The sequence below is a fragment of the Amblyraja radiata genome, chromosome 12 (genome assembly GCF_010909765.2).
Source record: "Amblyraja radiata isolate CabotCenter1 chromosome 12, sAmbRad1.1.pri, whole genome shotgun sequence".
In the NCBI taxonomy this organism is placed as follows: domain Eukaryota; kingdom Metazoa; phylum Chordata; class Chondrichthyes; order Rajiformes; family Rajidae; genus Amblyraja; species Amblyraja radiata.
This window is the reverse complement of record NC_045967.1, coordinates 7,848,341-7,869,284: the sequence shown is the minus strand read 5'-3', so window position 1 is coordinate 7,869,284 and position 20,944 is coordinate 7,848,341. Positions and strand designations below refer to the sequence as shown.

General features: G+C 46.3%; 1 protein-coding gene across 7 annotated transcripts in view; it reads left to right on the top strand.

Annotated features, from left to right (window-relative positions):
• col4a5 (collagen type IV alpha 5 chain) overlaps nucleotides 1-20,944 on the top strand; it is a 256,174-nt gene that overhangs the window by 93,471 nt on the left and 141,759 nt on the right. For all 7 annotated transcript variants that reach the window (XM_033030174.1, XM_033030172.1, XM_033030173.1 and 4 more), the window contains 6 exons: nucleotides 6,391-6,450; nucleotides 12,013-12,102; nucleotides 14,459-14,503; nucleotides 15,653-15,697; nucleotides 19,198-19,260; nucleotides 19,352-19,405. In XM_033030174.1, the coding sequence (XP_032886065.1) occupies nucleotides 6,391-6,450; nucleotides 12,013-12,102; nucleotides 14,459-14,503; nucleotides 15,653-15,697; nucleotides 19,198-19,260; nucleotides 19,352-19,405 (357 nt within the window). The remainder of the gene's footprint in view (nucleotides 1-6,390; nucleotides 6,451-12,012; nucleotides 12,103-14,458; nucleotides 14,504-15,652; nucleotides 15,698-19,197; nucleotides 19,261-19,351; nucleotides 19,406-20,944) is intronic.

Below are 20,944 nucleotides of genomic sequence, written 5' to 3'. Positions count from 1 at the left end.
GTAGATCATGAATATTTATCTGTTTGAGGTAGACATTTGTTCCTGGTTTTTTTTCAATGAAACATGTTTTTCAAATTTTAATAGTGTATTCTTTTATTTGCATGGGTTTGTATACCATACAGCTCAAATTTCATCAAGTGTGTGAATTTAGAACATTAGAGATTAGAGATTGTCAAACGGTAGACAAAAGTGCTGGAGAAACTTAGCGGGTGCAGCAGCATCTATGGAGTGAAGGAAATAGGCAACGTTACATTCAACAAACCATACAATAAGATGGGTCCTGCATTTAACTCTGCAAGACCCAGGTGTTCTTCAATCTTCTGGAGAAAGTTGTTCGCATTGGAACCCTGGAAAGCACAGGCCAAATCTGGTAACTCAGGAGCCCGTATTGCAGGGACATAAGTGCATGTCCCGAGGGGAGGGGAGGAGAGGTGAAGGGGGTGGGGGGAAGGAAGGAGAGATGGAAGAGGGGGGGTGGTTGTTAGAGGTTACCTCAAATTGGAGAATTCAATGTGGCCACTCCCTCTTCTCCCCTCTCCCATCAGGCAAAAGGTACAGGTGTGAAATCGCACACCTCCAGATTCAGGGACAGTTTCTTCCCAGCTGTTATCAGGCAACTGAATCATCCTATCACATCCAGAGAGCAATGCTGATCTACTATCTTAGGCAGACAAAAGTGCTAGAGAAACTCGGCGGGTGAGGCAGCATCTATGGAGTGAAGGAAATGGGCAACGTTTCGGGCCGAAAGCCCACATCAGTCTGAAGAAGGGTTTCGGCCCGAAACGTTGCCTATTTCCTTCATAGAAACATAGAAACATAGAAATTAGGTGCAGGAGTAGGCCATTCGGCCCTTCGAGCCTGCACCGCCATTCAATATGATCATGGCTGATCATCCAACTCAGTATCCCGTACCTGCCTTCTCTCCATACCCTCTGATCCCCTTAGCCACAAGGGCCACATCTAACTCCCTCTTAAATATAGCCAATGAACTGGCCTCGACTACCCTCTGTGGCAGAGAGTTCCAGAGATTCACCACTCTCTGTGTGAAAAAAGTTCTTCTCATCTCGGTTTTAAAGGATTTCCCCCTTATCCTTAAGCTGTGGCCCCTTGTCCTGCACTTCCCCAACATCGGGAGCAATCTTACTGCATCTAGCCTGTCCAACCCCTTAAGAATTTTGTAAGTTTCTATAAGATCCCCTCTCAATCTCCTAAATTCTAGAGAGTATAAACCAAGTCTATCCAGTCTTTCTTCATAAGACAGTCCTGACATCCCAGGAATCAGTCTGGTGAACCTTCTCTGCACTCCCTCTATGGCAACAATGTCCTTCCTCAGATTTGGAGACCAAAACTGCACGCAATACTCCAGGTGTGGTCTCACCAAGACCCTGTACAACTGCAGTAGAACCTCCCTGCTCCTATACTCAAACCCTTTTGCTATGAAAGCTAACATACCATTCGCTTTCTTCACTGCCTGCTGCACCTGCATGCCTACTTTCAATGACTGGTGTACCATGACACCCAGGTCTCGCTGCATCTCCCCTTTTCCTAGTCGGCCACCATTTAGATAATAGTCTGCTTCACTCCATAGATGCTGCCTCACCCGCTGAGTTGCTGTAGCACTTTTGTCTACCTTTGATTTTCCAGCATCTGCAGTTCCTTCTTAAACACTGAACTACTATCTACCTCATCGGTGACTCTCGGACTATCCTTGATCGGACTTTGCTGGCTTTACCTTACACTAAATGTTATTCCCTTAACATGATTCTATACACTGTAAATAGATTGATTGGAATCATGTATTGTCTTTCCACTGACTGGATAGCAGGTGACTAAAGCTTTCAACTGTACCTCGGAACACCTCGGTGCTGGCTCGAGGGGCCGAATGGCCTCCTCCTGCACCTATTTTCGATGTCTATGTTTCTAAACTAAACTGAAAAATGGAACCAAATTCTCCTCTTCCAGAGTTCAAAACTGTGGTGTTGTACTTCCAGCATTCTGCCACTAGGTGGCAGAGGGAAGCTTCTGTCAGATCCGTCAAAAACAGCTGGTCAGCAGGAAATATTGAATTTGTTGATTAAATCTAATGGCCAGCGCTGATGCTGAGATCTGTGTGTGGGAGTGGGTTAGGAAGTTGCACTGGTGCCTTGGGACCTGGATCAGAATCCAGGCCGGAACAGCCAGAGTTGAAGATCACCTCTGTATAAGAATCTTCTATGAAACTTTGATAAACAAAAAATGCTGGGGTAACTCAGCAGGACTGGCAGCATCTCTGGAGAGAATAATAATAATAATAATAATGGATGGGATTTATATAGCGCCTTTCTAATACTCAAGGCGCTTTACATCGCATTATTCATTCACTCCTCAGTCACACTCGGTGGTGGTAAGCTACTTCTGTAGCCACAGCTGCCCAGGGGCAGACTGACGGAAGCGTGGCTGCCAATCTGCGCCTACGGCCCCTCTGACCACCACCAGTCACTCACACACATTCACACACATTCACACACAGGCAAAGGTGGGTGAAGTGTCTTGCCCAAGGACACAACGACAGTATGCACTCCAAGCGGGATTCGAACCGGCTACCTTCCGGTTGCCAGCCGAACACTTAGCCCATTGTGCCATCTGTCGCCCAGAGAAGGCATGGTTGACGTATTGGGTCGAGACCCTCCTTCAGACTGGGAGTCACGTTAGAGGGAGACACAGATATGGAAGGGTAAGGTGTGAAAATGCATCAAAGTGGATGGCGATAAGGAAATGTAGAATGGTACACTGTTAGCTGAGGGGAAGATGACAAAGAGGCATAGTATCAGCAATCAGTACAATCAGGAGGACAGTGAAACTAGTTGTAGAACTAGGGTGGGGGAGGGACGGACGGAGAGGGAAAGTAAGTGTTCAAGAAGGAACTGCAGATGCTGGAGAATCGAAGGTAGACAAAAGTGCTGGAGTAACTCAGCGGGTGCAGCAGCATCTATGGAGCGAAGGAAATAGGCAACATTTCAGCCCGAAACATCGGTCATTCCTTCTCTCCGGAGATGCTGCCTGACCCACTGAGTTACTCCAGCATTTAGTGTCTATCTTTGGTGTAAACCAGCACCTGCAGTTCCTTCCTACACATTCTGTGAACCTTTGATCTATCGGCCCAGGTTGTGATGGTAGGAAAGCCTTTGGCTTGTGTGCTGATCTGCGATGAGTCACAATGCTGGGGGACAAGGTGTAAAAGGGTCTCATCTTTGTCTATCTGCGGTGGAAGTTTTAAAACAAAAGTGCGAGGAAAAGCTGTAGGCTTGCAGTGCCGCACTGTCCAGCAGATGGCGCAAGTTCATGCATTTACCTCAGTGTCCGTCTTTGAAAACAAAGCTGAAGCCTCTTACCATAACTTACAAGCCAGCGGTATGGACATGGCTTTGGATAGGGTGCAGGAGAGGTTTACCAGAACATTGCATGGATTGTGGGGAATACCAGCTACAGAGAGAGTTTGGACATAGAAAATAGAAAATAGGTGCAGGAGTAGGCCATTCGGCCCTTTGAGACAGCACCGGCATTGAATATGATCATGACTGATCATCGGAATTCAGTATTACGTTCCTGCTTTCTCCCCATATCCGGATAGAGGGCACAGCTTTAAAGTGAGAGGGACAAAGTTTAAAGGAGATTCCTCTCCCATTTCTCTGTAGATAGAGACATTTGGAGTTCTCTCCCAGTCATTCTTAATTTTATCAAATATATCTATTTGTAATTTCAAAATCAACTCATAAATAGTCGTTATTAATCCTTTCTGATAAGGGTTCAAATGTAAAAAAAATTCCAAGATTTCGGTTTGATGTGGGAACGGTAAAAAGGGTAGAGTAGCCCTAAAAAAATGTCTAATTTGTAAATATCTAAAAAAGGGTGAATTAGGTAAATTATATTTATTGGAGAGTTGTTCGAAAGACATAAAACAACCCTCCAAAAACAAATCACGAAAAGCTACTAATCCCTTCCTCTTCCATAACAGAAAGGCTAGAAGGTTGGAAGAGAAAATTAGATATGATAGGACTCGATAAGATAAAATCATTCAGTCCAAAAAACTTACGAAATTGAAACCATATTCGAAATGTGTGTCTTATTATTGGGTTAGTCGTATATTTATTCAATCTCGTAATTGTAAAAGGTATTTAAGAGGCTTTTGGATAGGCATATGACTATGCAGGGGACATGTATTACACACAGGCAGATAAGCAATGGTCTTGGCACCATGTTTGGCACGGGTTTTGCGGTCTTGTGCTGTCCTGTTCTATGTTTTAAGTGCCCCAAAGAGAAACTTCCACCCCCTTCACTTTTGAAAGAGTCATTACTTTCAGGCCCTGTGGACCTTCAATGTTTGATTGGGGCTGTCAAGAAGAGGAGAAGCAACTGGAACCGGTGTCTTGGCACAGTTTTCAATCCACACCAGCAAGAAGGAGTATCTGGGTAAAATCAGATACCTGTTGAAGGGATTTTATTCTGCATATTGGCTGCCAACTGGAGGCTTTGGAGAGATCGCAGCTTTACAAGAATGCTGACAATGCTTGGATTAGAGGGTAATAGCTGGAAGGAGAGGCTGGACAAGCTTGGATTGCTTTCTCTGGAGCGTCAAAGATTGATAGAAGTATATAAAATGATGAGAGACATAGATAGGGTAGACAGTCAGGACCTTTTACCCTGGGTGGAAATGGCAGAAACCTGAGGGCATAAACCTTCAGGTTAGAGGGGCAAGAATGAATGAGGCAAGTTCTTTCCACAGACAGTGGTGGGTGCAGACACGATAGTGGCATCTGAGAGACTATTCAGTGAGGCACATGAGTATGCAGGGATAGAGGGATGTTGTTCACAGGCAGGCAGAGGAGATTAATTTAACTTGGCGTCAGGCTTTGCATGGACACCGTAGGCCGAATGGCCTGTTCCTGTGCAGTAGTGTTCTATGGGATGTGGTTTATAACTCGTACAGTCCTGTCCTGCTTAATCAGTCCTCAAAAGTACTTGTGCAAGAAGGAACTGCAGATGCTGGTTTACACTGAAGATAGACACAAAATGCTGGAATAACTGTGGAGGAAAGGAATAGGTGACCCTTTATCAGTCTTGAACTGAAACGTCACCCATTCCATTTCTCCAGAGAGGCTGAGATGCTTCATGCCTGACTTGCTGAGTTACTCCAGCATTTTGTGTCTATCCTCCAAAGTACTTCATTGGCAGTGTGACTCATTCATTGGACGGCACTCCAGACATGCCTTCCTTTCTGCTGAGTTCCACGTTCCCGTTTGCTGGCTGTGAGATAAGTGGGATTGAGTGTGTTGTGAGTGAATGCAGAATGCATTGAGCTGAGCCGTGCTCGACGAGCCTGCTGATTAAAGAAAAGCATCCCGAGCCTAGCCAGCACCTTGAGTTGAGTTTAATAGCCTGATGGCTGTGGGGAAGTAGCTATTCCTGAACCTGGACGTTGCAGTCTTCGGGCTCCTGTATCTTCTACCTGAAGGTAGCGGGGAGATGAATGTGTGGCCAGGATGGCTTGGGTCCTTGATGATGCTGCAGCCTTTTTGAGGCAACGACAAACTAGTATCCAGGATAATTCAAGCATTGTGGTTCGATCAAGCGCCCCTTAAACAATAGGAGCAGAATTAGACCATTTGGCCCATCAAGTCTACTCTGCCATTCAATCTATCTTCTTCTCTTAACCCCATTATCTGCCCTCTCCTCATAATCCCTGACACCTGGACTAATCAAGAATCTATCTATCTCTAACTTGAAAATATCCACTGACTTGGCCTCCACAGCCTCTGGATATCACTCCTATGAGTCACGTGAGTGCAAGGGTGTTTTGTGTAAAAACAGCTACAAACTACTACAACACTATTTAATCTAGAGATACTAAGAATGTATGAAGCGTTTTTGCATAGTTTTCATGTTTAAAAAAAATCATGAATAAAATTTATCTGGGGAATAAATTATATCCAATTATTTTTGGTACAAACATCAAAGCAACAGCATTCATGACAAATAAAGTAAGTTTAAAATCTGATTATCCCAGCAGAATATGCCTTGCATAAAGTGAAGACTTGAGATCAGTGTGTATTGAATCATTGATAGGCACAAAAAGCTGGAGTAACTCGGAGGGTCAGGCAGCATCTCTGAAGAAAAGGAATAGGTTGAGACTGAAGGGTCTGAAGAAGGGTCTCGACCCAAAACATCACCTATTCCTTTTCTCCAGAGATGCTGTCTGACCCACGGAGATACTCCAGCTTTTTGTGTCTACCTTCAGTTTAAACCAGCATCTGCAATTCCTTCCTGCACATTGAAGCATCGATTAATGATATCATTCCACAGCAACCCTTTGGTGGAGTTATTGACTAATAAACACTCTCTACTTTGTTGCAGGCTTGTCATGGCTGCTCGGCGGGATCAGGCTGTGACTGCAGTGGAGTGAAAGGTGACAAGGTATGTTTTTACTCCTTACACTCTGCGCCGCAAGATTCAAACTATTTTGTCGGTGATTCCTCATGAATAACCCCTTGCAACTCATCTCCCAGTCTGACCTGACACTCCATCCTGCTGCATCAATGATTCCAATAAGATCCCAGTCCGAGTGGAAAAGGATTGCAACAGTTTCTGTGTGAAACGTGATTCTCCAGAAACTCTGGCCAGGACCCTCCCAATGGTGAATCATATTTCTATCGATGCATACATTTCCCCAGGTGACTCTCACCGCCAGAATTGATCCCTGACTGAAGGCCCCGACCCCACACCTACTACTGTGAAGCACCAAATGAAGAGATGGCCGCTGTTTGGCCATAGGAAGGAGAGAAATACCGCTAAACATGCTAAACCCTCAGGAGCCTGCATATTGTAACGTGCAGCTTCAGGAAAATCTTCGTCCCGACAGCCATTAGGCTATTGAACACCACAACCTCCAAACAAGCTCTGAACTACATAGACATGTTTTGCCATTTTGCACTATTATGGTTTGGTTTTATGTGTATGTATGTGTATATATGTATGTCATAGAGTCATAGAGTGAAACAGCATAGAAACAGGCCCTTCAGACCAACTTGCCCACAACAGCCATATGTCCCAGCTACACTAGACACACCTGCCTGAGTTTGGCCCATATCCCTCCAAACCTGTTATATCCATGTACATGTCTAACTTTTTCTTAAATGTTGGGATAGTCCTAGCCTCAACTACCTCCTCTAGCAGCTTGTTCCATACACCCACCACCCTTTGTGTGAAAAAGTTACCCCTCAGATTCCTATTAAATCTTTTCCCCTTCATCCTTGAACCTATGAATGAATGAATGAAGGTACACAAAATTGCTGGAGGAACTCAGCGGGTGCAGCAGCATCTATGGAGCGAAGGAAATAGGCGACGTTTCGGGCCGAAACCCTTCTTCAGACTGATGGGGGGTGGGGAAAGAAAGAAGGAAAAAGGGAGGAGGAGGAGCCCGAGGGCGGGCGGATGGGAGGGTGGGAGGAGACAGCTAGAGGGTGAAGGAAGGGGAGGGGACAGCACAGGCTAGCCAAATTGGGGGAATTCAATGTTGATGCCATAAGGGCGCAAGGACCCCAGACGGAATATGAGGTGCTGTTCCTCCAATTTCCGCTGTTGCTCACTCTGGCAATGGAGGAGACCCAGGACAGAGAGGTCGGATTGGGAATGGGTGAATGAATGAATACGTTTATTGGCCAAGTATTCACATACAAGGAATTTGCCTTGATGCTCCGCTCGCAAGTAACAACACGACATACAGTAACAATTAAGAATGACCCATAAAACATTAAACATTAAGAATAAAACATTACAGTTTAAACATGTGAATGAAATAAAATACCAGAGCAAAATAAGGCTATGTCCTGGTCCTCGATTCGCCTACTCTGGGCAAGAGATTCTGTGCATCTACCCGATCTACACCTCTCATGATTTTATACACCTCGAAAAGATCACCCCTCATCCTCCTGTGCTCCAAGGAATAGAGTCCCAACCTGCTCAACCTGTCCCTGTAACTCAGACCTTTTAGTGCTGTCAACATCCTCGTAAGTCTTCTCTGTGCCCTTTACAGCTTGTATGAGTGTGTATGTATATGTTTATATAATATATTTATATATATACGCCTACACACACTGAATTTTTTTTCTATAATTTACAATATATTATATTGTTTACAGAGCACTATGTTTCAAACCATTCTCACAAATACCCCCCTACCACAAGATTTTGTGGAGCATCCGACTCGAGGTGTCGGATGCAACAGAAGCGAACACTTTTGTGAACTGAAAGTTATTTTGTTTACGTGATCCGCCAAGGATAGAATTGGTGGTGATTGTGAGGTAGATCTGTGATAAGGAGGCCTGTGGGGATGAGATTGGACCAGCAGAGTGTTGGGTGGGTTGGGATTCAGTATTGATCTGGATGATGCTGAATAGTGAGAGCTTGGTTAACAGAAGGTTAGATCGGAAATCAATATGGGTGAAATGTAGGATCGTGGTGCAGATGGACATATCAGTAATGGGATGTGAAGCATAACCAGTCTGAAGGATTTGGGACCTGTGGGGATGTCCACTGCAATGGGTGAAAGTTTGGTATGGAGAGACCTCTGGAGCCTCGAGTGACAAATCAGACCCCATGAGGCCTTTGAAGACCACCTTGTCCGTGTGAGTATAGACACAAAAAGCTGGAGTAACTCAGCAGGGCAGTCAGCATCTCTGGAGAAAAGGAATAGGTAACGTTTCAGGTCGAGACCCTTCCTCGGAAATGTCACCCATTCCTTCTCTCCAGAGATGCTGTCTATCCCGCTGAGTTACTCCAGCATTTTGCATTCAGTTTAAACCAGCATCTGCATTTTGTCTTGTCCATGTGGGGTCTGTTTTATCCCCAGGTGACGTGTGATCCAAACACCTGAAGGTAGAAGGTACACAAAATTGCTGGGGAAACTCAGCGGGTGCAGCAGCATCTATGGAGCGAAGGAAATAGGCGACGTTTCGGGCCGAAACCCTTCTTCAGACTGATGGGGGGTGGGGGGGGGGAGAAGGAAGGAAAAGGGGAGGAGGAGGAGGAGCCCGAGGGCGGGCGGATGGGAGGGTTGGAGGAGACAGCTAGAGGGTTAAGGAAGGGGAGGAGACAGCAAGGGCTAGCAAAATTGGGAGAATTCAATGTTAATGCCATCCGGACGCAAGATCCCCAGACGGAATATGAGGTGCTGTTCCTCCAATTTCCGCTGTTGCTCACTCTGGCAATGGAGGAGACCCAGGACAGAGAGGTCGGATTGGGAATGGGAGGGGGAGTTGAAGTGCTGAGCCACCGGGAGTTCAGGTAGGTTATTGCGGACTGAGCGGAGGTGTTCGGCTTATCGAAGGTACACAAAGTTATAGTTGTGGACATTTCTGTTGATTACCATTGTAACAGGGCCACCTTGTGGAGCCTGCAGGTAATGTAACACCTTGTTCTTCGTGTTCCAGCATCTGCAGTTCCTTTTTGAACACCTGAAGGTAGAGTTTGGTCATTCTTTGCTTGGCAATCTACCTCTTCACATTCCCCAAACAGCCAACATGCGGAGGATCTGGAAGAAAAATCACCGACCCTGTACATCTTGGTCCCAGATTTTCCTGTTTTTTTTTTAACTAAAATTGAATTATGCACCACACATAAATATATCCATAGACACCAGGGACTGCAGATTCTAGTTTACAAAACAGGACACAATGTGCTGGAGTAACTCAGTGGTGGAGGAGATTGGTGGGCAGACCTCTGGGTCGGGACCCTTGTACAATGTGATTGTAATAGGGGGTGAAATCTGGAGGGGAGGAGGGGGTAGGACAAAGCCAGGCGAGTGACAGGTGGATACACTACGATCAGTCTGAAGATGGGTCCTGATCCGAAACGTCACCTGTTCAGGTCCACCAGAGATGCTGCCTGAGCCGTTGAGGTACTCCAGCACTTCATGTATATATTTTTTACATTTATAACTATTTAACCCAAGATTGACATAAAAGAACAGGAGTAACTCAGTGGGTCAGGCAGCATCTCTGGAGAAAAGGAATAGGTGACGATTCGGGTTGAGACCCTTCGTCAGACCGCTCCACTATGTGTATAATCCAATCTCCCCTTCAGAGACCCTTCACTATGCATAGTCCAATCGACAGCCATTTCCCACTTTGAAAGCTGTCTAGAGGTTGAAAGAAAATAGAGGTTCCCTTCCTCACATAACAAGGTGTTACAGTACCTGCAGGCTCCACAAGGTGGCCCTGTTACAATGGTAATCAACAGAAATGTCCACAACTATTTCGACTGAGAAACTTTTTCACAAAGAGATGGATTACTTTTTTGCAAAGGAATATTATCAAAACTTCAAATGTGGAATGTTCCACAAAGGTCACAAAATTACTTCCAGGCCCTCCGTGTACGTGCTGCGGATGTCCCTGGATGTGTGCAGATGTTCTGTGAGGTGCACGGGGGCACCCCGTTAATTTGTCCACCCCGTTAATTTGTGCGTTCGTGGCCGTGAACAGCACAGGCCACCCATCTGGAAACAGCCCGTTGCATTGCATGCGAGGACTGCTTCACCATAGCTTACAGGGGACCTGCCCGACCAAGTTTGGTTTGTGTTAAAATGGAAAACTTGTAACTTTGTCGATGCCCTTTATGTGGCGACTCTTTGCATACCTTGAGTTTGCAAAACAAAGAATCTCACTGGAACTTGTCAGACATGACAATAAAGTAAAGTATCATTCATTCACACTTGTAACCGGGTCTTTTTCAAGTGCCCCACTTGCCCCACATGCCCCACACTGAGTGCACATCCATGACTTGGACACTGCGCAAGTCAACATGTTGAATGGCCTGTCTCAAATTTATCGCTGTATGTTTTTGGAATGAAACTCAGTTCACCGTGTGTCTCCTTCAGACTGATGCACTATAGTCTCCACATTATTCAGTGGTCACTGTATTAAACCCCATCTACCCCCTTCCCACCCCTTCACTGGGTCGCGACCTTCGCCAACACTCCCAACAATGTGGAGCACAATCATGATCGCCCCACTCCCAGTAGCTGATTATAATCCCCTGTCACTCATGGGTCTCCGAGCCAGCTGAGTTACTCCAGCACTTTGTGTCATTTTCTTTGTAAACACGCATCTGCAATTCCATGTTTCCACTTCTCACACACAGTGAAAATTCCTTGATTCCTCCAGTTCTCTTCCACAGAGTCATGGTAGCACTGCAGCACGACCCTGTACTGTTGGCACTGGTGCTTACATGTACATCTGTACTGATCTACCAGCAGCAAGTCTCGAATACCTCAACACCACCCTGCCCCCAAAATCCCAGCCTGGTTGCAATATGAGCCACAGGCAGGATTGTAATGAGAGATACAAAAATCTGAAGCCACTCAGCGGGTCAGGCAACATCTTTTGGTGCTATTCAAAAGGAATAGGTGACATTTTGGGTCGAGACCCTTCTTCAGACTGAGGGTTAAGGGAAAGGGAAACGAGAGATATAGACGGTGATGTAGAGAGGTATAGAACAAATGAATGAAAGAAATGCAAAAAAGTAACGATGATAAAGGGAACAGGCCATTGTTACCTGTGTGTTGGGTGAAAATGAGTTACAGACAATGAGACTCAACAAGCCGACTTTGAAGCTGGTACGACTTGGGTGGGGGAGGGATGGAGAGAGAGGAGATGCAAGGATTACTTGAAGTTAGAGAAATCAATGTTCATACCGCTGGGGTGCAAGCTCCCCCGGTGGAATATGAGGTGCTGTTCCTCCAATTTGCACTGGGCCTCACTCTGACAATGGAGGAGGCCCAGGACAGAAAAGTCCTGAAACCAACATTTGCAGTTGCTTCCTACATATTGTAATGAGAGAACTGGTTTCAGATACATGGAGGAATTCTGATTAAGATACCAAGCAGTACTTGTTATGCATTTGATCTTTTGTGCTTCGGCTTTCATTGTGCAACTAGTATGTGTATTTTATGCTGAAGGTGTTTAATTTCTGGCCATGCAGGGTGTGAGAGGCCTACCGGGACTGGAAGGTCACATAGGCTTGCCCGGGTTCCCAGGCCCTGAGGGTCCTCCTGGAACAAGAGGAATTAAGGTAGGAAAGAATACAATGTGACTTCATCACCTCAATGATCGGCAACTCAAGGAACCAATTACAAGCCTGTGAAGACACTGAACTTATATTTCAAAATGGAGTCAGTGTTAAAAACATGGTCCAGTCTTTCCTTCCCATGAGAGTGTTTCCTGCAGCAAGCTGTAAGCTGGGAGTTGCTGCCTACTGGGGAAGTGGTTACAGATTCAACTGGAAAAGCATAAACACTGGAGTGGGGCTGATAGATTTCACAGAAGGAGGGTGTGCAGTGCGTGGGATAGAAAACATTTGAAGCAATAAGTGTTTGTGATATCTTTTTGAAATTATTTTTACTTAAAATAAATTATTCACGCGTTTGCTAGGGCATAGCGGTAGAGTTGCTGTCTTACAGCGCCAGAGGCCCGGGTTCGATCCTGACTATGAGTGCTATCAGTACGGTTTGTACGTTCTCCCCGTGACCTGCGCGGATTTTCTCCGAGATCTTCGGTTTTAACGCACACTCCAAAGACGTGCACGTTTGTAGGTTAATTGGCTTGGTATAAATGTAAATTGTTCCTAGTGCGCATAGTGAAGTGTTAATGTGTAGGGATCGCTGGTCGGTGTGGACTCGGTGGGCCGAAGGGCCTGTTTCCGCGCTGTATCTCCAAACTAAACTGAACCGCTGAGCTGTGTTCTCGTGTGTTTGCCTCACTTCCCGCTCTAGTTGCTGTATAATATAGATAAATGTGAGGTTATCCACTTTGGCAGCAAAAACAAGGGGGCAGATTATTATCTCAATGAGGTTAGGTTAGGTAAAGGGGAGGCGCAGCGAGACCTGGATGTCCTTGTACATCAGTCACTGAAAGTTGGCTTACAGGTACAGCAGGCAGTGAAGAAAGCTAATGGAATATTGGCCTTCATAACAAGAGGATTTCAGTATAGGAGTATAGAGGTTCTTCTGCAGTTGTATAGGGCTCTGGTGAGACCACATCTGGAGTATTGTGTACTGTTTTGGTCTCTTAATTTGAGGAAGGACATCCTTGTGATTGAGGCAGTGCAGCGTAGGTTCACAAGATTGATCCCTGGGATGGCGGGACTGTCATATGAGGAAAGATTGAAAAGACTAGGCTTGTATTCACTGGAGTTTAGAAGGATGAGGGGGCATCTTATAGAAACATATAAAATTATAAAAGGGCTGGACAAGCTAGATGCAGGAAAAATGTTCCCAATGTTGGGCGAGTCCAGAACCCGGGGCCACAGTCTTAGAATAAAGGGGAGGCCATTTGAGACTGAGGTGAGAAAAAACGTTTTCACCAAGAGAGTTGTGAATTTATGGAATTCCCTGCCACAGAGGGCAGTGGAGGCCAAATCATTGGATGGATTTAAGAGAGAGTTAGATAGAGCTCTAGGGGCTGGTGGAATCAAGGGATATGGGGAGAAGGCAGGCACGGGTTATTGATTGGGGACGAATAACCATGATCACAATGAATGGCGGTGCTGGCTCGAAGGGCTGAATGGCCTCCTCCTGCACCTATTTTCTATGTTTCTATGAATTAGTGTTGGCTCCAAACGTCCTGGCAGCCCTTTGAGGCTTTGTGTCAGCAGGCAGAGGTCAGGTTCCAAGTGTCACTGACTCCTGGACTAGCCCAGAGCCTACTCAGCATCCACTACCAGAGTACGTCACTGTACAGTGACTGAGAGGATATTCCCCTTCTAACTTCAAGATGCTGAACCAGTTAGGTTATTCTAACTAGTCAGTGAATGTGACAGAGGAAAGGATGTGTTCATTAGTATCTCTACCACTGAGCAATTGGAAAACAACAGACACTGCAGCTAAAGGCTGATAGTTTTGAAGAAAGCAAAGGTTCTAACTAAAGCAGAAGTTCTAGAGGAATTTAACGGGTCAGGCAGCACCTGTGGAGAGAATGTAGAGATGACATCTCGGATTGGGATCCTTCAGTGGTCTTTGAAGAGTGGAAGCCATGAGGATGTTTCTCCAATTGAAAACTTTGTGTCTAAGGGCATGATCTCAGGGCTAAGGTTGACTACAAAGGATGGAGATGTGAAAGAATTTCTTCTTTTCCACAAAGTCAGAGCAGTACTGCAGCGTGACCCTGCGTTACTGCCATTGGTGTTACAATCCATGACTTCCCTTGAAGTCCATTAGTGTTCCAACCCATGGCTTCCCCTAACCATCCACCAAAACCACAAATGTGATAGATCTTGGACAATAAAGGGGATTGCTGGCTGCAGGGAGAATGTAGGACAATTATTGAATGGGGGAAGCAAGCTCAGGGCATATTTTCTCTGCTTTTTCTTATGTTTTCTATTAAACTGTTGGACTTGGAAAGAGCACTCATTTTCTTTTCTTTCTTCTTAGGGTGACACCGGACCACATGGGTTCCCAGGCCCCAAAGGACTACGAGTAAGTGACGGAAGATTGTATGTGGATGCTACAGGTTTAAACAAGCTGTCGGAGCAATAGTCAGGGTTCAGATGAATGGGAGGAGGATCTAGAACAAGTGCAGTACCATCAGCCATCCATGCCAGTACTGACAGCCATCTAACATACCATGGCAGTACAATCACACCACTGATAGAGTTAGGCACAGGAGACTCGGGTTCGATCCTGACCGTGCTGTCTGTGTGGAGTTCACATGTCCTTCCTCCGGCCCCCTGGGTTGCCACCGGGTGCTCTGGTTTCCTCCTACCTTCCAAAGACGTGTGGGATCGCAGGTTAATTGGCCTCTGTAAATTGCCCCCAGTGTGCAGGGAGTGAATGGACTGCCCAGTCCATCATCGGCTCTGACCTTCCTTCCATCGAGGGGATTTATCACAGTCGCTGCCTCAAAAAGGCTGGCAGAATCATCAAAGACCCACACCATCCTGGCCACACACTCATCTCCCTGCTACCTTCAGGTAGAAGGTACAGGAGCCTGAAGACTGCAACGACCAGGTTCAGGAATAGCTACTTCCCCACAGCCATCAGGCTATTAAACCTGGCTCGGACAAAACTCTGTTATTAATAACCCATTTCTGTTATTTGCACTTTATCAGTTTATTTATTCATGTGTGTATATATTTATATTATGGTATATGGACACACTTATCTGTTTTGTAGTAAATGCCTACTATGTTCTGTTGTGCTGAAGCAAAGCAAGAATTTCATTGTCCTATACAGGGACACATGACAATAAACTCACTTGAACTTGAAGTGTTCTAACACAGTAGAGTGAACTGTTAATCAATGGTTAGCGTGAACTTAGTTTCGGGGATACGGGGAGAAGGCAGGAGAATGGGATTGAGTGGGAGAATTGGATCAGCCATGATTGAATGGTAGAGTATACTTGATGGGCCGAATGGCCTAATTCTGCTTCTATCAGTTATGAACATGAACTCAGTGGACCGAAGAGCCTGTTCAATGCTGTATCTTACAATCAATTCAATGAATGAATCACAGTATGCAGATGGATTGGGTGCTCCCAGCTAGTCGTGTGCTTCTTGCAACAGATTGGTAAGGTGCCGCTGACAAACATTGTTCATGTTGACCTTGTCTTTGCTTCATGTTTGACAGGGCCCTCCTGGGATCCCTGGCTTTCCCGGCACTCCCGGTGTTCCAGTAAGTATGCACCACTTCACCAACCTCAGGCAGAAGTCTCCTGACGTCGTATTTTCCCAATTATTGTTAAAATGAATGTCTGTTTTGCAAAGTCAACATCGAGCCATCCGTGCTTTACAGATGGGAACAGTTGGTAAATTGAACATTGATTTAATCATAAACGCTGGAGTAACTCAGCGGGGCCGGCAGCAGCTCTGGAGAGAAGCAATGGGTGATATTTTGGGTCGAGATCCTTCTTCAGACTGAGGCTGCCAGAGATGCTGCCTGTCCCACTGATTTACTCCAGCAGTTTGTGTCTACCTTTGTATTAAACCAGCATCTGCAGTTCCGTCAGACACATTGATTTAATCGCGGTTGCTTCCATGTCTGAGGTCTCTGCCCTCTCTGTGTCTCTCTATCCCCAAGCGTACTCTTTTACATGCAAATGTTTTTTAGTGTTCGAGTCACCAGGAAAATTACTAATACGTTGAAACTTATGATAATTATTTTGTGAAACAGGGCCCAAGAGCGTGGAAGTGCGGCTGAAGGGTGCCCTGGTAGATAATGAGAGAGAGACACTGTCTGGATGGTCATCTGTGTTGTGGAATGGACAGCATGGCCCCAGGGTAGTCCATGGGCTGCAGATGATCAAGATCTGCTTTATATATTAAACCATTCAGAATCCCACCCCACATGGTTGACCCTGCAACACCAGGCATGTGCTGCCGCACAACGGCAGAGACCCGGTTCGATCCTGACCTCGGGAGCTGTCTGTGTGGAGTTTGCAGGTTCTCCCTGTGGCCACATGGGTTTCCTCTGTGGACTCCCGTTTCCTCCGGCAACCCAAAGAGGTGTGGATTTGTAGGTTAATTAGCCTCTGTAAAATTGCTCCACATGTGAGGGAATGGATGAGATAATGGGACAAGATAGAACTAGTGTGACTATGTGTCCTAGAGTCATAGAGTGATACAGCATGGAAACAGGCCCTTCGGCCCATCTTGCCCACACCGGCCAACATGCACCAGCTACACTAGCCCCACCTGCCTGTGTTTGGTCCATATCCCTCCAAGCCTGTCCTATCCGTGTACCTGCCTAACTGCTTCTTAAAAGTTGGGATAGTCCCTGCCTCAACTACCTCCTCTGGCAGCTTGTTCCAGCCATGCACCCACCACCGTTTCTGTGAAAGTTAACCCTCAGATTCCTGCTAAATATTTTCCCCTTCACCTTAAACTGATGTCCACTGGTCCTCGATTCACTTACTCTGGGCAAGATACCCTACGCATCGAGCCGATCTATTCCTCTCATGATTTGGGCATGGACTCAATGGACCAAAGGCCACTGTGTTGAAGTCCCCTTCTTGAAGTAACTCCACCCCTCTACTGGTTTTATTTATTTAGCGAATGCAAAGTCCTTTAGCCAAGCAGTTGCCTCTTGAACAAGCACACCGTGCGGTTGGGCTGCTGCCCCATTTGTGAAGGCTGGCCAAGCAGGGGCCTTGTCCAGTCCTGAATAGCAAAGAAGATCAAAGCCATTGATGGTGTAACGGCCCGCTTCCTCTGTGCCCAACGTGAGTCTCTTGGAGACAGATGACGTCGATGGAGTGTTGGTGGGCGAGGACTTCGATGAGGTGTCACTTGGCTGCAGAGAGGCCTTCAACATTCAGTTGTAGTATTCGGAGAGCAGATCCAACTGCTAGGTGCTCTTGAGGCTGGTCGTTGTTGCTGCTTTCGGCTTTGGGATAATGACTAGGATTCTTTGACTTGGCTCTCAGGCGTCGTCTTGTAGAATTTAGTCTGCTGGGAGGATCATTGGCTTCCCCAGGCGAGCCTGGGTACTGACGGGGGGCGCGACGAGAACGCTGATCCATTGCCTCTACTGGTGACACCCATAATCTACCTGGGCCACTAACTCTCCTGCTGGTTGGCAGCAAGCTTCCAGCAGATGTCTTTGGCCTCCAGATTCTCCCCATCCACCGGATGACACCCCCTCTATTTGATTGCCTCCACCCTCCTCCTTGACCCTACCCCCCCCTCCACTGGAGAACCTGCCCCTTCCATTGGGCAAGATGGTCATGCCACTTGTCAGGTTCGCCCTACCATGGACGACTCTCCCCTCCGTGACCTAGGCTCTCCATCTGGTTGCCTCTGCTCTCTCGACCACTGCCCTCCTGTGATGGACACAAATTGCTGGAGTGACTCAGCATGGCATGCCTTTTGGGTCGAGACCCCTCTTCAGAGTGAGTGTCAGGGGAGAGGGCGACACAGAGACAAGGAAGTGTAAGGTGTGAGGACGAGACATCAAAGGGGATGGCGGTCAAGGAAAATGTAGAACAGATCATTGTTGGCTGGGGGCAGGTGGCAACGAAGCATACAGAGATAGGATTTAATCAGAAGGACAGTCAGACTGGTCGGAGAACTAGGAAGGGGGAGAGATGGAGAGAGAGGGAAAGCAAGGATTACTTGAAGTTAGAGAAGTCAATGTTCATACCCCTGGGGTGTCAGCTGCCCAAGCAAAATATAAGGTGCTGTTCCTCCAATTTGTGCTGGGCCTCACTGACAGTGGAGGAGGTTAGTATGGGAATGGGAGGGGGTGTTAAAGTGTTTAGCAACTGGGAGATCAGGTAGGTTCAGGCGGACTGAGCAGAGGTCCTGTGGCTGGCTACCATTTCGAGGAGTGGCTCTGTCCACCCCTGGCGAACTTCGGTATTGCAGCGGGTAATTCCGTATGTGCCACATGTGCCCACACATACACACCTAGTACATGGTCTTAATTAGAATTGTACAGCACAGAAACGGATCCAGAAACATAAGCAACCTATCAAATACCCATCCACATCAGTCCCATTTACCAACACGGCCCTTAGCCTTCAATCCCCCTTTTTTTTTTTTTTATTTTATTTTTTTTATGAAACTACTTTTATTCAAAAAATAAAATAAACACAGAGTATTAACACAATCAAAGACTGCCTATGTTGACAGTTTACAAACAAACGATCATCAAATTAATATAACGTCAACTTTATCAACAAAACACTCGACCTCCAACGGCAACCAGCATTCACGGAAGGCCTCCAAAGTCCCCATGGACACCGCGTGTTCCCTCTCCAGGGACAGGCGGGCACGGACGTAGACCCGGAAAAAGCTCAAGCAATTTAAAAAACACTTAAACAAAATTATCAAATTAAAATATTAACATTTTTATCTATAATATATTCAACCTCCTGTGGTGACCAGCGTTCACAGAAGGCCTCCACAGTCCCCATGGACACCGCGTGTTCCTTTTCTAGGGACACGCGAGCTCGGACGTAACCCCGGAAAAGGGGCAGGCAGGCAACCGGTGTGCGGCCATCGACTGATTTTAAGCCTCTGTGTAGATGCTTCTTAAATGTTGTGAGCGTATCTTCCTCCTCTGCTTTTGTCACTCGACAATAAATCCCCATATTGAACAAAAATGATGAGAGGTGGAAAATGTTTTTTCTTTCATGCCATTTATTTAACGTAGATCCTATTTTCCTGTTGCAGGGGTTACCGGGGCAGGATGGTCCATTAGGCCCACATGGTATACCCGGTTGTAACGGAACCAAGGTGAGTCCATCTCTGCCTCTACCTCTTCCCCTTTATTACCATTTATACGCCTATTTTCCAGCATGATAACACATTTATTTCTCTCACACAGGGAGGTCGAGGCTATCCTGGAGGATCTGGCCATCCCGGATCAACTGGTGCTCCGGTAAGGAAACAACAGGAATGACGCCACGATTAATAACCGCACATGGGCTCAGCTCTTTTTCTGCCTGTTCAGAGCTATTGGTTCTGGCCACAATGCTGTGTACCCTGATGTATAGAATATTGGCCAAGTATTGGCCAAAGAGCAGCACAGTGGCACATCTGGTAGAGCTGCTGCCTCACAGCGCCAGAGACCTCGTTTGAACCTGACCTAAGATGCTAAGCATGTGGACCCATTTTCCCTGTGACCACATTGGTTCCTCCCACCTCAAAAGATGTATGAGTTCGAGGTTGATTGACATCTGTGTGTAAGGAGTGGATGACAAAGTGAGATGAAACAGAAACAGTGTGAATGTATATTGTCTGAAGAAGGGTCTCGTCCCGAAACGTCGCCCATTCCTTCTCTCCACCGATGCTACCTGTCCTGCTGAGTTACTCCAGCTTTTCGTGTCTATCTTCGGTTTAAACCAGAATCTGCAGTTCCTTCCTACACATTGAGTTGCTAATCTAATATGTACAGTATCTAAGTATTTATGTATAGTGAGACTTGTACTGAACTGTATACAAAAGTGAATTTCACTGTACCTCGGTACATGTGACAAATAAATACCATACCATATTCAACTGGGTACATCTTGCCCCATTTGGTGCACACTGAGCCTCTGCATGGCATATCCAAGCTGCAGCAGGAGAATTGTGGCTTAGCAAACTGAAGCCCACCACCACTCCAAAACTCTGATCTGAAGATAGGCCCCGACCCGAAACGTCACCTGTCCCTTCCCCTCACACATGCTGACTGACCCGCTTGAGTTCCTCCAGCACTCTGTTTTGCTCAGGATTCTAGCATCTGCAGTTCCTTATGTCTCCATTGCGCTGATACCACCCTGCACTCCTCCTGCATTCTCTCCAACCCACTGTACCTCGGTACACGTGACAATAATAAACTAAATTGGGCTAGGAAATCCGGCCCTGATCCCTTGGGGAGCTGTATCGCCTGTCTAAAAATCATCCATTTCCTTTTGCCTAGTGTTTAATAAAACTTAGATTTCTATGAACTGTCAATGTATATTTTCTGAAGAAGGGTCTCGACCCGAAACGTCATCATTCCTTCTCTCCAGCGATGCTGCCTGTCCTGCTGAGTTACTCCAACTTTTTGTGTCTATCTACAATGTATATTATCTGTGGGTTCAAGAGATAATCGGTTGTAGAGAATGGTTTGTGTCGGAAGGAACTGCAGATGCTGGTTTAAACTGGAAGATAGACACAAAAAGCTGGAGTAACTCAGCGGGACAGGCAGCGTCTCTGGAGAAAAGGAATAGGTGACGTTATGGTTTGGGACCCTTCTTCAGACATGTTTCGACTGGTTGTTTCATTTGGTGACTGAATTAAGCACTTCTCAGAGCCTTGGCCCCTGTGAGGTTGTCTTTGATTTTTCACTGTGGAGATTAATGTGGAATACTGTTTCAGGGAATGCTCTGCCAACTCATGCATGAAAAGGTGAATAAACCTTGAATCTGTGTCTCAACAGGGCACTGGTGTGCCC